The following is a 14,858-nucleotide window of genomic DNA, read 5'->3' as shown; positions in this document are numbered from 1 at the left end:
GAGTGGATAAAACATAAGCCTCTCTCCTCAGACCCTCCCTCTCTATCCCTGCATCGCTGATCCCACTACACAAACAGCACGCCCACATAATGAGGCCGGGTGAGAAAGTGTAAAGTGGAGGTGTATTGAGGGGCCATGTAAGCTGGCCTAATCCTCCTTCACAGCATTTGTTGTGTCATTAGAGCTGTATGGCTTGTGGATCCTGTGACACGGGCCCTATTCACTCCTGTAGCCCTCAGCCAGTGCGCCGCAGAGAGACGGTGTTCAGAGCAGTTGCAAGCCACGGTGTATTTTCAAAGGTGAAGCGCCCTCACAGACCACACAGGACCTCTCTCCTGGGGGTAGAAAATGTGATAAAATGTTTTTGACAAACACAAAGGAGGAGGAGACACAAAATCACAGACTCCAGGTTTCACTCAGCAGTTTTATTTTTGTGCAAATCACAGGCAGCGCAGTAGCTGAAAGACAAGAGATGTGCTTTGCAACAAGTGGATAAACCAGTCATGATGTTATGGCATCCCTTTATTTAATATGTGGGTGAAAGCAGGTGACCAGCTGTTTTATTTTGTTTGCTGAGATTGCTGCCTTTATTTAAACCTACCTGCCTGTCTCCGCACGATTATCAATTTTAAGACTTTGTTTCTATTGATACATTCACCTGTATGAAGGGTTTTTATTTTATTCTTCCACAGCCTGACAGAAAAAAAAAAAAAAAAAAAAAAAACATTCTGCGCTGCTGTTTCATTCATATTTTAAGTATTGAGAAAGTTTTCTTCTATAGTGTACAGTACCATGGAGAGTTACAGTATATCATATAGTACATATTTTAGACATTTTTGTTTTTACATAAAACACAAAGGTCATACAATTTTATCAGCAACTGCAATTTACCAGTGGCATTGGTCTTTCAAGTTTCATTGAGAGGAGAGTTTTTTTCAGAGTTCATTAAAGAACAATGAAAAACTGAGAGGAGATGGCACCATGCAGTTTGTGAGGCTGAGGTTTCCTTATGGAAGTAAGCTGACTGTCAGGATAAACCTATGCAATTGCAAAGGGAAAAAGATGATAGTAAAGCTCTATTTTACAGGTCCCATATTTCCCTGAGCTGAATACTATACCACAAACACTTTCTCCATTTCCCTTACAGTTCGTACCAAATTGTGTTGGCCTTTTCTTGGAAATATCCTTGTTATTTACAGCTAAATACAAATTTTAAGGATATTAGCTAGAAAATATGGGGCCCATAAAATACAGCGTTCCTGGGATTTTACTTTAAAAACTAGTGGTTAATCAAACAGAATAAATGCTCCTCATTCAACAGCTGAACTTCCCGTTCGAAAGTGAAACAGTCCCAGTAACTGAAAACCTACATTGGCTAACTGTTGTAGCTTAGGTAACAGAGTGTATGTGCTGAAACTATTCATTGTGAATGAGTGGATACTCTACTTGGTGCATTACTGGTGCATCGTACCATACAATGCTGATACGAGGTAGTAGAGATGCATTTATTTAGAACTGTAAACCATACAACTCAGGAGAATGACTAACATATTCATATACAGTACAGTGTAATAGAACAAGCATTACAAAGTCGCGATATTGCTTTTGGCTACAGCTCTTATTGCTGGCTTTTTAAAACATTAAAATGGCTCAGATGAGAAAAACAGCTTGGATTATATTCCCCCAAAGTACTTTTCAGCTCTCAGTACAGTATGACTGTACATCACTAAACCCCATCAGTTCATCACACTCACTGGATGAACCAGTCTCATCCTGTCCACAAAACTACTAATCCTTACCTACGTCAGTATCTGTTTCATCAAACTACCGTAAATATTAAGACTTCTCAAGACAGTCTAAATGCAACATAAATAAAACATAAGGCCGGTTTTGCAAGTGATATTTGGAAAAAAATGTAATTAAAATAAAAAAAATACACTCTGAAATAGAGCACTTAACCACATGGCTGATTTCTCCTTAAAAATGGCAGAACAAGAAAGTCAACTTATTTAAGACCTTCTATAATGAAATGATTTGCTGAAGTCATGAGCGTTACATTTTGTGGGATTCAGGGACTTCTGAGGTGTCTGTATACTGGTGACTACCAGTATACAGCTCAAAATATTTTAACACTATTTCAGCACCTGCAGACTCCTCCGTATCAGGACCGTTCGCCCTGATTGTGATCTCATTTGGGCTGTTCTTTGAGCTGGTGTTCCCTGAGAGCACCAGTGAAGGTAGCCGTCCACACATGCAGGGCCGTCCCAGCAGAGAGGGTGAGGAAGAAGAGGAAGGCAATTTGGAAACCAAACCAATCCACCACGCCTCCGGCCAGAGCGCTGAACGTCAGCTTCCCCAGCACCTCCAGAGTCGCCAGGAAACTGTAGTGGGTCGCCTAAAGGGGGAACGGCAGCCGAGAAGTAGGATGATGGGAAAAGAGCAGTAGGAGGAGGAATGATGAGAAAAGAGATTAAAAGGAGGAGGGAAAGAAGAGGAAAGTGAGAGGAGAAAAAGGACAGGAGGAAAAGAGAGGGTTTGGGAAAGAAAGACAGACATTGTGAGTAAAAGGAGAGTGTAGTGAATGGGAAAGTAGAGAGGGTAACATGGGTGGAGAAGGTGACACTTCATTCAAACCTGTTCCACAACTTATCAGCTGATTGCTCTCAAACCTTTAATACAGAACAGTTAGCCACAAACAGGCAGAGCAATGAGGGAAAGGTGCGATTTTGAAAGGTAAAACCCCAAAGTGCAAAAGGAAAACAATACATGAGAAAAATAAATTCAAGAAAAAAAGAGACTGGATGCCTGAAAGAGAAAGCGTGAGATCATGGCCTGAGACGATGGAAGGAGGCCAAACGAAGAAGAGTATCTGATCCCAGCCTCAAGGCTTTCAACACAGAGAGAGAGAGAGGGAGAGGGAGAGAGAGAGAGGGACAGAGAGAGAGAGAGAGGGAGAGAGACAGAGAGAGGGAGACAGAGAGAGAGAGGGAGAGGGAGAGAGAGAGAGAGAGAGAGAGAGAGAGAGGGAGAGGGAGAGAGAGAGAGAGGGAGAGAGAGAGGGAGAGAGAGTGAGAGAGAGGGAGAGGGAGAGGGGCAGAGATTACCTAATCTCTCGGAGCCTCCTCGCTCAGTCCGAGAGCACCGCATTCAGCAGGTGAGTCCAACAAAACAGAAGGACTCTAGTGACACCTAGACCATTAACTGAACAAATTAATTCATTAGGCTCATTCGTCTCTCGGGTTTAACAAATACTTTTAATCTTTCCATCATATAAATATGGATTAAAATTTGTTTTAAACACACCAGGTAAACAAGGTAATCCTTCACTATGTCCACAAACTACAAATGCCTTAGGCTTCTCTTACAGGACAAAGAATGAAAAATTCTGAGCAGCAACAATTTGTTGATTAATCGATTAATAGATTGCCAAAAAAAAAAAAAAAAAATGAATGGAAGTTTTTTTTCTCCTCTGTAGTAGCTCCAGCTTTTCCAATCTGAGGATTTACTGCTTTTATATCTCTCATTGATTGCTAACTGAATATCTTTTGGTTTTGAACAGTTGGTTGGATCGAACAAGATATTTGGTCTTTTCATTATTTTCTGACATTTTGTTGTCTAATTAATTAATCAGTTAATCAAAAACTAATAATGACGACAGATTATGATCTGCAGCAGTCAATTCTTCCATCATATAAATATTATCATGCTGAAATGTTTTCATCCATGACAGGCTTCTACGACAGCCAACTTTGTACCCTTTCTCCTGTCATCTAAGACTACACTGATGACAATCCTTAAAGGACACTTCTCACTTGAAAACAAAGACTGAAAATGAAGTGATGTGGTGGTGAGTTCGGACCATATCTGAGCTGTAGCTGTGGTCTGTAGGCCGAGGTAAAGAGCTTTGAGAGCCTGTGTGACCACAGCTAAGTGGAGTGCCTTTATTCTGAGCAACTTGTTTAACAGATTTGGTTTCTGTCTCCTGGGGATCGTTAACAAGCACTCACACTATCAGTTTTCTGTCACTGGATAGCACTACCTTCAATGACACACACACACGCACACACGCACACACACACACACACACACACACACACACACACACACACACACACACACACACACACACACACACACACACACAACGACCACAGGTGAGCTAATGCTCTCCCAATCCGCATGCACATACACACACAGATTCAAACACAGACACACTAAAAAGCAAACAGTATATGTGTCATGAGAACCTCTCAAATGATCCCTGGTTCTCATCGTCACATGTTGTGATTGGTTCTCTCCTGTTTTTTATTTTATGTGTAACCGGCTCCTGATATCTGTGCTGCAGATGTGATTTTTTTTTTTTCAATCTTCCTTCTCCACTTTAAGAGTGACAGCAATTTAAATGATAATTTGTCACCTTCAGAGATTGACTGAGTGATGTCTGAACGGCTGTGTGAACAACGATCACCTCCAGGCAACGATGGCCCAGTTACGACGGGGACAAAAGGAGTTATGTCAAAGAGGAGAAAACGAGAGAGGAGAGGAAAAAGTCAGAGTGGAAAAGAGAGCATTTAAAGGACTACAGAATGACAAAGAAATAGAGTGAGGTAGTAGGAGAGACAATGCCAGTGGAGGGGCAGGTGGGAGGGGGGCAAAAAGAAAAGAAGCGATGAATAGAAACTGGGTCTGCTTAGACTTTAGAGATGTTCCAGGTGGAAACAGCTGATGAGAAGTGACAGGTAGGTGACAACAGGTGTGGTACTGTATGCTGATGATTTCCATCTCCGGCCCACACAGACAACCAAAGGAAATGACCTAACATTACAAAGTAGCACAATTAAACTGAGACCGACGAGAGGAAAAAGGGACGGAAGGAGGGAGAAAAGAAAAGAGAGATGGTGTTGTGTGTTTGTTAGGCCAAAGGAGATGACCTAACATCACATAACGAGACAATTAACGCTGAAGAGATAGTGACAACAGAGCAGAATTATTACATAACAGCAGCCTGGGTCTCCAGAATGAGGCAGGTATGAGTTAAGTCCATTTTTACCTGAATGCTTTCCTCTGCCCTCTGAGTGCAATGCATCATGGTAGTGAAGGTGAGCGTGGTGATGAGACCACCCAGGAAGTGCTGAACGCTCATGCTCAGGACGGCCATACCTGAGGGAACGAACACACGCCAGAAATATCAATCAAAAACAGGTACAACACGTCTGAGAAAATCTACAGGAATTTTTAGTGAAAAAAGCAGAAAACTATCAATTTCACGCTGTTGTCTGCTCTGCTACACTTCTCCTATATTATTCTATGTAGAAGTCAAAGTAGGGAGGCAAAGCAGTTGTAAACGGTAAGCTGCTGAAGTGCCTCCTCTCCTTTCTCCCACCACCACCACCACCTCCACTCCCCCTTGTCCCCAAAACACATGTAGTCTATCCTCTGAGGGGAAGTGGCAGAGCAGTGTTAGTGGGGAAACACAGAGGAACCACAGAGCCTATCTGTCTCTGCTCCCGCTAACACTGAATTATTCACTCAAGCCGCCAGAGTTTTTGCAGAATAAGACTCTACACTCAGCGACACAAGACTCACACAGATACACTGACTGATCAGGCTAGAAGAATGGGAAGCGGAGGGTTATCATGTAATATTGAAAAATCTGAAACTGAATGTTTTTCTGTTTCTTTTTTTTTTTTTTTTTCAGTTGAGTTTTCCTGAGATCTTTGTTCTGGGTTGAAAGTGGAAGAGGGAGAGGCCCCAACTTTCAGTCTGAGAGGTTTGATAGGGGAACAGACATCTCTGGCAGAGATGAATGGCGCGGATTTGAATCCCAAATGCTTTGGGACTGGCTGTGCAACAGAATCAGATGTGTCATTCAGACATTAACAACTAAATGGCTCTCGGGAGAGAGACAGCATCTGTCTATCAACGTCCTCTGCATCATGTGTTCTTGTGCTGTATTAATACTGAACATCAAAAGCTTGTACTGCAGGCCAGTGGTTTGCAACCTTTATTAGATAAGAATGCCTTAAGGCATCAGTAAATACTTTTAAAGTTTGAGTGTGTACCATCATCCCCATCTAAACTATTATTATGTCTTTCCCCTCTTCATGATGACAAGCTATTGTACTGTGAGCTGTACCAAAGAATGCTTTCAGATTCTATGACTGTTAAATTTACCTCATTTTCAGAGGCCTGAAGAGGTAGAAGTTTTCAAAAGACAAAAGCAAACTCAAGCAAAAAAAAAAAAAATGCATAATTTTATTCTAAGACACATGTCATTTTTTTCATTTCCCTATCCCACAACTTGTCTTGCAACTTGAACTGATGGAGTTCAGGTTTTAGACAAGCGGCAAGTTTCGGGGCTGAAAAATAAAACCAACAACAAAGTGCCAGAAACTGCAGTTCCTCCAATGACCACTTGAGGCTGGCTCTAAAAGTGAGTCAATCCTCATAGACTCACATGTTAACTTATGCGCAACTATACTTTACAGCAGAAATAAAGACGTTTACAGCCTGGTACAAAAAAAAGTTTTAGTCTCTAGAGCTAATTTCCCCATTCATGAAAACTATACGGGGTGTGAATTTATATATAACTCACCCATTAAAATCTTATTAAGGCTTTAAGTTATGCATAATTGAGGGAATGGCAGCTTTGAGTGACAGGTGGGTGCCATCACAGTTGACTAGCTGATTGGTGACTGCTCTGCGTCACCTTGGTTAATTTGAGTCACTGAAAGTCTCGGCCATCTTCTCTTGTTGTAATCTGTTTGCAATAAAGAATGCATTCAAAACAGCAGGAAGCCGCCACAGAAATGGAAATGGTGTGTTGTTTCTTCTTCACTTCTTTTTTGTGGTTGGCTGGTTGTTTTTTTACAAAAACTGAATTTTAAAATTTAGCTGGGGTACGTAGACTTGGTCTTTTTTGACCACTGGTTTTCTGGCTGCAGGTCAAACACAAATCAGACACGGAAATGAGTCAATAATTCTACAAAAGGATTTACAGCTTTCACGGAGAAGGTCTATTGTAAAGTCCTACTGTATGGATGTTACTTAACCTTTATATCAAATTACTAAGCTGCCAGCCACACTGACAGAAATCAGCTAACAATTTCTCCTTTAACATTAGAAAGAATGCACAACACACACCTTATGTTACAAGTACCCAGGGGCTTTTTATTCTCTACATTACAAAATTCTGTAGTGTTTATGACTGAACAATGGTGTCAAAACAGCAACTGAAGTAGTGCTTATCCTCAAGATAATCTAACTTCATTAAGTTAAGTAACTTCATTGAATAAAGTGCAGTCAGTGTGACTGTGCTTGTGTTTTACTGAGATAATGTGTTTATCCACATAAACTCACATTATACATCTATGACTTCAGTCAGTTTATTTACACTTGCTTGCATGTTATTGAGTGATTCTTTATTCAAGGAACTAGAGTTTCCGATGAGGACAATATGTGTATGGGATCAGGATCTGGAAAGTCTAAATATGCAAATCTACAGAACTCGATAAACAACATGTGGTGCTCTAATACACTATTCACAGACACAGAATGAAAGACTAACAAACCCCTTGTATCAGTGTTTAAACACTTGTATTGAGGTTTTATATTCTTCTTGTCATTCCATCAGTTTTACCCCAGAGCACCACCATAAACTGACAAACCGGACTGTATAGTGTAGGATCGCGGTAATTAGTAATATGTGGTGAAATTGGGTTCCAGTTCAATTGGTTCCTGCCAGCTTGTCAATGACTGTATTTGTTTCAGTCTGTTTCTCACCTTTCATTAGTGGCGATGGTTCCAGCACGGTGAGTAGAGAGCTCTGGAAGACCATGCTGACGGTTCGCAATACAAACACTCGTCGCATCAGAGCCCCAATGCTGAGGAAAGAGCAGCAAACAAACCGAGAATCAGAGAGATATTCACCAACTTTCAGGTACGTGTGTTATTGTTCAGTGGCATGACATGTGGTGACAGTGACTCCAGGCTAGTATCATTAAATTTAGAGACATTCTGTGTTTCTCTTCATATCACACACAATTACACACACACGCGCGCACACACAGAAACATGCGTGCACGTGCGTAAGTAAACAAGTCCCCAGACGCTAATTGATTCCCTGTAAGTGCAAGAAAATCATCCCCCTGTGGGTTTGGTTCGTGACGTAATCAATAACCTAAGGAGATCCCCAGCATGAGGAAGATAATTAAACATTGTTAACATACACACACACAAAACACACACACAAAAGAGCTCGCACTGTTGTGTGACATCAGGGATTAATAATGCCAATCACTCAGAGGATGCCTGCCACTCAAGGGACTGAATGTGTGTTTATGTTTTTTTTTTTTTGCATGTAATTATTTATGTGTAAAAAAGAAAGGCTGTGAGGAAGAAGTCACACAAAGCAGGATATCTGATTTAGTTGGATGAGTGCACTAAGAAAGTAAAAACCATTAACATTTTCATTCCATCATCAAGATTTAAAGTCCCACAAGTGATGACACCCAGTGACTGTGCTCACTGTTTTGCTACATAGTCTTTAAACATGTCTGCCCAGGAGGGAGACCGCTGACTTGCAGCAAAGCTCCCTGACCGCACTCGAAAAAAAGGTATGTTGTGATTATTTGGTTTAAGGCTGCAACTAATCATTATTTTCTTAATCAAATAATCAGCAGATTATTTTCTTGATTAATCTTTTGACCTATCAAAAGAAATCTATGGATCAATGAAAAGTGGCCACCACCAATTTCTCAGAGCCCAATGTTATGTCCGATTAATAATCCAAAACCTGAAGATATTCATATAATGTTAAAATGACAAAAAGCAGCAAATCCTCAAGAGGCTGCAACTATCAAATATGTGTCTTGAAAAAATGACAATTATTATTATTATCAATTATTAAAATAGTCAACACTAATTGATTAACTAATCATTGCAGCCCACAAATATTCAGTCATACAGACCTTTATTTCTCTTTTTTTGTGTACAAGACACCACACCCCACCCCCCCACCCCTCACCATCTCTCCCTCTCCACCTAGACTTTCCTTACCTCTCTACTGGAAAAACAATCCTGCATCATTCACATGCTAAAGACATTCTTCTCTCTGCTTCTCCTTTACCTCCCTTCTCAATGACAGCCTTTCATATCATGCACTCTCAAGAGATGCTGAGGGGTGTGTGTTGGTGTGTGTATGTATGTGTGTGTGTGTGTGTGTGTAAGAGAGAGAGAGAGAGAGAGAGAGAGAGAGAGAGAAAGAGAACCTGTCTGGCTGCCACCTCACATGGGCCAGGCCCGGATAAGAATAGCCATGTTCTCAGGTTGCCAGTGGCGGTTATAAAGGGGGTCACTCACTGACCACTCAGCCGTTTCTGATGGTGGGGAGGATAAACTCCAACTGAGCTTTTAGAGGTGGGACCACAGCCTACCGCACAGCTCTTACTGTGTATGTATATATATATGTGTGTGTGTGTGTGTGAAAGTATTCATCTTACACTGGAAGGTACATACAACCAAAATATCAACTTCAACATAATTTTAATCAACAACTGAGTCATAAATTTAACTTGTAATTTACATGTAAAACTCTTTGTAGCCATCAGCACATAAATTTGTGTCTCTTTTCTAACTCTAAAAATTTAGGCTATGTAATCTCAAAAACAGCAACAGGGTGATATAAACTTTCTTATTTATAGTAGTTGCAGTTTCCATTTTCCCTTCCCAGTGAATACAACCAAATTTTCATCTATCAAACTGTATTTTATCAGAGGCTGAAAAAAATTATTAAGTGATTATCCCCACACTCTAATTTCATCAGCTGTAATAATACACATACCATAACAAAAGTGCTTCAGGTCAAGGAGGGTGAAATATAATTTTCCAGATTACCACAACAATAGTGGGTTTAAATAGTTGACTATTACCTTGGTTTTAAAATGAGGAATTCTCTCTCACTACAGAGACAGACACACGACCTCTATGTTGACAACCAATCCAAAACCAGTGCTTCCTTTTTTTGTGTAAAATGTTTTAACCTCACTGGATCATTTTTGTAAGACTGATCTATGGGAAAGGACACTGATCCAGTGCTTTGGATCAGTGAATCACAAAAGACGTTTTTTATCATTTTTTAATATGTTTGGACTATCAAATGGCTTCTTAGGGGCAAAGTTAAACCTGTGATTCCCACAGAGTTTCTGTCTTTCTTCAACAAAATAAGATGTTTAGACGACGTACTTCTGTCTTTGTCAGCGTATGAACATTTTACTGCCTGTAAAAGTTACGGGTCCTTTACAAGTGAGATGGAGAGAAAGAGTGAAAGATCAAAAGCCAAAATATGACAATGACATCTTTTGAAAGTGCTCTCTCTTCAACAAAAATGTTGCCTTTGGAGACATGCTCTGTGTTTGCTAGTGTCACTTTACAAGAGGAGAAAAAAAAACCTGGGAGCCAGCTGAAAACTCGACACAAAGACAAAAAGACTGACATCAGACAGAGCACAGAGCAACTGATACATGTCAAACAAATCAAGCAAGCACACAAACACATACAGTACAAACACACATACCAAAGCAAAAGACACAACTTCACCTCTCCATTAATTGATTTACTGTGTCCCTAATATATGTGTCCTGTATAAGGGCAAAGAGTTTTAGCTAAATAGATTTCTAGATGTGGATGGAAGGAAGGAATTACGGTTGGATGTTGGAAGAGTCCAGTAATACATGGTGTGGAAACTAACACATTATCTTTCATAAAAGCATTGTTATTTATAGTTCCCATTACATCACACTGGCCATAGGCAGGGCTGTGCTATAATGTGATCCTAGTATAAGCAGACGTAAAACCTTATGCAACGAAGGTCAGGCACAAATGGCACATAGTCACTGTGCTGAGGGGGAAAACATGTAAAGGTTAAATACAATCATACTATTAAGACAGAATTTGTTTTTCCAAAACTGGATTAAAACAACTTCCTATAGAAATTTCTCTAAATGTAATTTTGTATCAGCTGGCTTTTTAACACTGTACACCTGTGTAAAAATATACAATTTAAAGAGAATACTAGTGTTTCAACCCAGTTATTACATCTAATCACCATAATAGATGTTATCTAATATACTGTAATACAGGCGTTTATACATATTAATCAGAAAGTCTTATTAAGTCTTACATCTTGGCATCTGTCTGTAAACCTGAGAATTAAATTCAACCAGAGTAGCACGTTGTATCTGTGCACGAGTGTGTGTGATGGATTTGCTGCTCATGCTGTTCTCACACCACACTCCAGACACAGGGGGTCCCTGAGCTCTCAAACAAAGCTATGTTTACTTAAATTACTGTGCACAGACAGACAGACAGACAGACAGACAGACAGACAGACAGACAGACAGACACACACACACACACGCACACACACACACACACACACACACACACACATACATACATACATACATAAGAGCGTATGAAGAGTAATATAAAAAATAGAAGAATGGGCACAGAGTGACGAGGAGGAGGTATAAAGGAGGAAGAAGAAAGCTTCAATAAAGTAGGAGTCGGTAGAGGAAGCCGAAGAGGAGCAGAATGAAGAGGAGGAGGAGGAGGATGAAGATGATGGTAACATCTGATAAGATGATAATCATCTGTTCATGTGGAGCAGTGGACTCTACCTTATCAATCTTCTCCCATTTCTGTCCCAATACTGGAAGGACAGGACCAGTGAAACCTTATTTTCCTGATGGAAGCATGATGCCAACATTCTTGCACTGACTAAAACTGGCTTGTTTCTTATAAAAACTGTTTTGTTTTCCACACTCTGAATTAACTTGAATAAAGATCTAGAGATATCACATATCCCCTGTGATTTGGGGGGGCCCCTTGTGCCCAGTCAGCTGTCACATTCATGTGTGAATATCAATATTTAATTTAATATTTGCATGAAAAAAAAATCTAAAGACATCACCTTGGATTCTGTGAAACTGCTATGGGCATATTTCAGTTTTCTTTTCCTTTCTTTTTTGACCTGTTCATATAACAAAAGATTTGTTGATTTATTGAGGAAATAACAGGCAGATTAATCCATGATTAAATTAACTGTTGCAAACCCTAGTGAATACTGGACAACTTGCGGAAGATGTGGATTCTTTCACACTGAACCACCACTGAAAAGCCTCCAGAGTAACAAAATATTGCTGCCATACAAAAACAGCCATGGTGCTTGTCAGTGATAAACAAAAAAGCGGTGAGAATGACGGTGTTGATGAAGACAACCTGAACTGAGCGAGCAGCAGTCCTCCCAGGGACGACCCGCAGATGGAGAAGCCCATGGCGATAACGCCGTTCCAGAAGCCGAGCTCCCTGGCGGTCATGTGGTGATCCAACAGGAAAAGAGGAAACATGGTCACCGCACCCTGCTCACCTGCGTACACAGTGACAGGAGGAAAAGGAGGGTGAGAGACAGAAAGATGAGAAGAGAGAGGCTGGAATGAGTTATCTGGTCAAATACACAGAATGACAGAATTTGGTGTAAAACATACAATCAATACACCATGTGATATGTACTGTATGTTTCTGACTAAGCACTACTATTTTTTACATACAGTAAATATGTGAGACATCTCCTGAGTACACACGCCTACTCCAATCACACTCAAATACAATGAGGATGTTGAACCAAACTGTTTAGCCTGCAAGACTGAACAACATGGTTTTCCTGAGATGACGACTGCAGAATCAAATACAGCACACTGACACGCAGCGCACCTAGGCCTATTCCTGGAAAGTGTCAATAATAGATGCCTGACAAGAAAAAGAATACCCTCAGTCACTTTATCAAACGGGGGCCTAGCACTTTTCATAAAGCACAAAAAGGAAAACACAACAAAAACAGAAAAACTTCCACAGATGAAACAGACCTCACAAAGACCTTTCTGTCAAAATAAAAAGTTTCTGTCAGACAGTAAGACTTTCTCTGTGTGGCGTTGAGTGTGGGGGTAATGTTCTGCTGAACATTACAGTAAAATATTCAGTGGCACCGACTATACGCCATTATTATATTAATGGAGACTGACTTCAGAAAGACAGTGGGACCAAGGAGCTGCGTGAGTGACAGCTTGGCTCCCAGACTGCTGTCAAAGACGACGCAACACAACTGACGACTCACTCACTCAGTCAGCCAGGAGACAAACAAAAATAGAGAAAGAGGGGAAAAAAAGACAGATGAAACAGACTGGAATAAAAAAAATAATAATAAGAGAAAGCTGAGAAGCTCCCAGTGATACTGAGTGTAGCGACAGAGAGCGAGTGTCACCGCTGGAACAGTGGTGTGAAAACCCAGCAGAAACGTGGGGTGGAAACTGTGGATTCTCTGTGTAGGAATCACTTGCCTCTCACTTCTGTCACGCATGTTTCACCGTTGCCAATTTACAACAGTTAAAACAGACAGGGATGACTGCGTTCAAGCTGGGCATGAAAGTTAAATTAGCCAATCACATAGGCTTGGAGCGACTTTTACTGAACATATCTACCTGACAGACAGACATGTTTCGTTTCTCTTTCAGATGAAGTAAGGTGATAAACGAGAGAGAAGAGAGTGAAAGATAAATGAGGAGACAAAGAACCACCACCACTGCCAGTCTACAGAGCTCCCTCACATCACAGTAAATATACTGAACGGTATATTGCCTGCACTTCGGCTGGGCAATAAACCACATTTATCACTTTACCAATATTATGACTCTCTTACTCATCCACGTTAATTCACTGCAAACATGGTTCCTGCTTCACAAATGTGAGAATCTGAAGCTTTTCTTGCTCATGCATGATAGCGAACAGAATATCCTTGGGGTTTTGGACTGGTGCTCAGATTAAACAAGCAATTTGTACAGGTCATGTTTGGCTTGGGGAAATAATAATGGGCATTTTTTTGACATTTTATAGTCAAAGTGATTAATTAATTAATTAATTAATTAATTAATTAATAGAAGAAAAAAAATCAGCAGATTTGTGAATGACGAAAATAATTAGATCTTCCTGTTGAGCCCTAAAATACTGAAAACACTGGCATAAAAAAAGATTCTGACGATGCACCAATAGTTAGATTTGGCACTGATTAACCTTACTTCACCTCTGAGGAAAAGACTAGAATATTACGTGCAGATTGAGCGATAGTTAATCCTTGGAACTGAGCCCTCAGAGGAAATAGGAAGCTGTTTGTATTGATCAGATGAAAGGTTGCGCAAATAAACAGTTAAACAAGATTCTTCTGGTGAATATGACGCATAATGCAATTATAGAAAAAAAATATTTTGACAGCAATGCAAGTAAATTTAACATTAATTAACTAAATTTTTATTAGTAGCTCTTCGTAATATTAGACATGACATTACCATCACTCCACGCACCCAGTGGGAGCTGCACTGATACACTTACACACTCTCTGTGCATTATTCACATTATAATCTGTCATCCTCTGTACTGAACTGTTCTGAGTTGCATCAACTGTGCAGTAACCATATTAGTCATAATAAAGTAAACATTGGCAGCAGCAGTACCCATGATGCCTGGGTTGTTTACCCATGGTTCTGTGCTCCCGTGCCTGTCTGCCTGTTGTTTAGCTCAAAGCTCCGAGCTTTCACAGTCCTGCCTTCAACTAATTATTTCTTTAAAGAGGGGGGTTGGGGGAGGGCGTGCAGACAAACACAACCACGCTGATTATTCCTTTCTATAAATATTCTCAAAGCAACAATTGTCCATTTCAGCAGGGATTTCATTAGACATCCGCAAAGATTAAACAAGCAGAGTGGAGGGGAAGGCGGAAAGGGGGGAACAAGAGTGAAAGGGGGGGGGGG

General features: G+C 40.5%; 1 protein-coding gene across 1 annotated transcript in view; it reads right to left on the bottom strand.

The window, feature by feature from the left end:
- Positions 1 to 410: 410 nt before the first annotated feature.
- The window catches only part of slc33a2 (solute carrier family 33 member 2), a 23,625-nt gene continuing 9,177 nt past the window's right edge, over positions 411 to 14,858 (bottom strand). The window contains exons 3-6 of the mRNA XM_023394086.2: positions 12,280 to 12,427; positions 7,783 to 7,883; positions 5,051 to 5,160; positions 411 to 2,395 (exon numbers count right to left, since the gene is read on the bottom strand). Of these exons, the coding sequence (XP_023249854.1) occupies positions 2,189 to 2,395; positions 5,051 to 5,160; positions 7,783 to 7,883; positions 12,280 to 12,427 (566 nt within the window). The 3' untranslated portion in view covers positions 411 to 2,188. The remainder of the gene's footprint in view (positions 2,396 to 5,050; positions 5,161 to 7,782; positions 7,884 to 12,279; positions 12,428 to 14,858) is intronic.

Source organism: Seriola lalandi, unplaced genomic scaffold, assembly GCF_002814215.2.
Source record: "Seriola lalandi dorsalis isolate HSWRI2012SDOR001 ecotype SW California unplaced genomic scaffold, Sedor1 jcf7180002054945, whole genome shotgun sequence".
Classification (NCBI taxonomy): Eukaryota; Metazoa; Chordata; class Actinopteri; order Carangiformes; family Carangidae; genus Seriola; species Seriola lalandi.
This window is presented reverse-complemented; position numbering and strand designations above follow the sequence as displayed.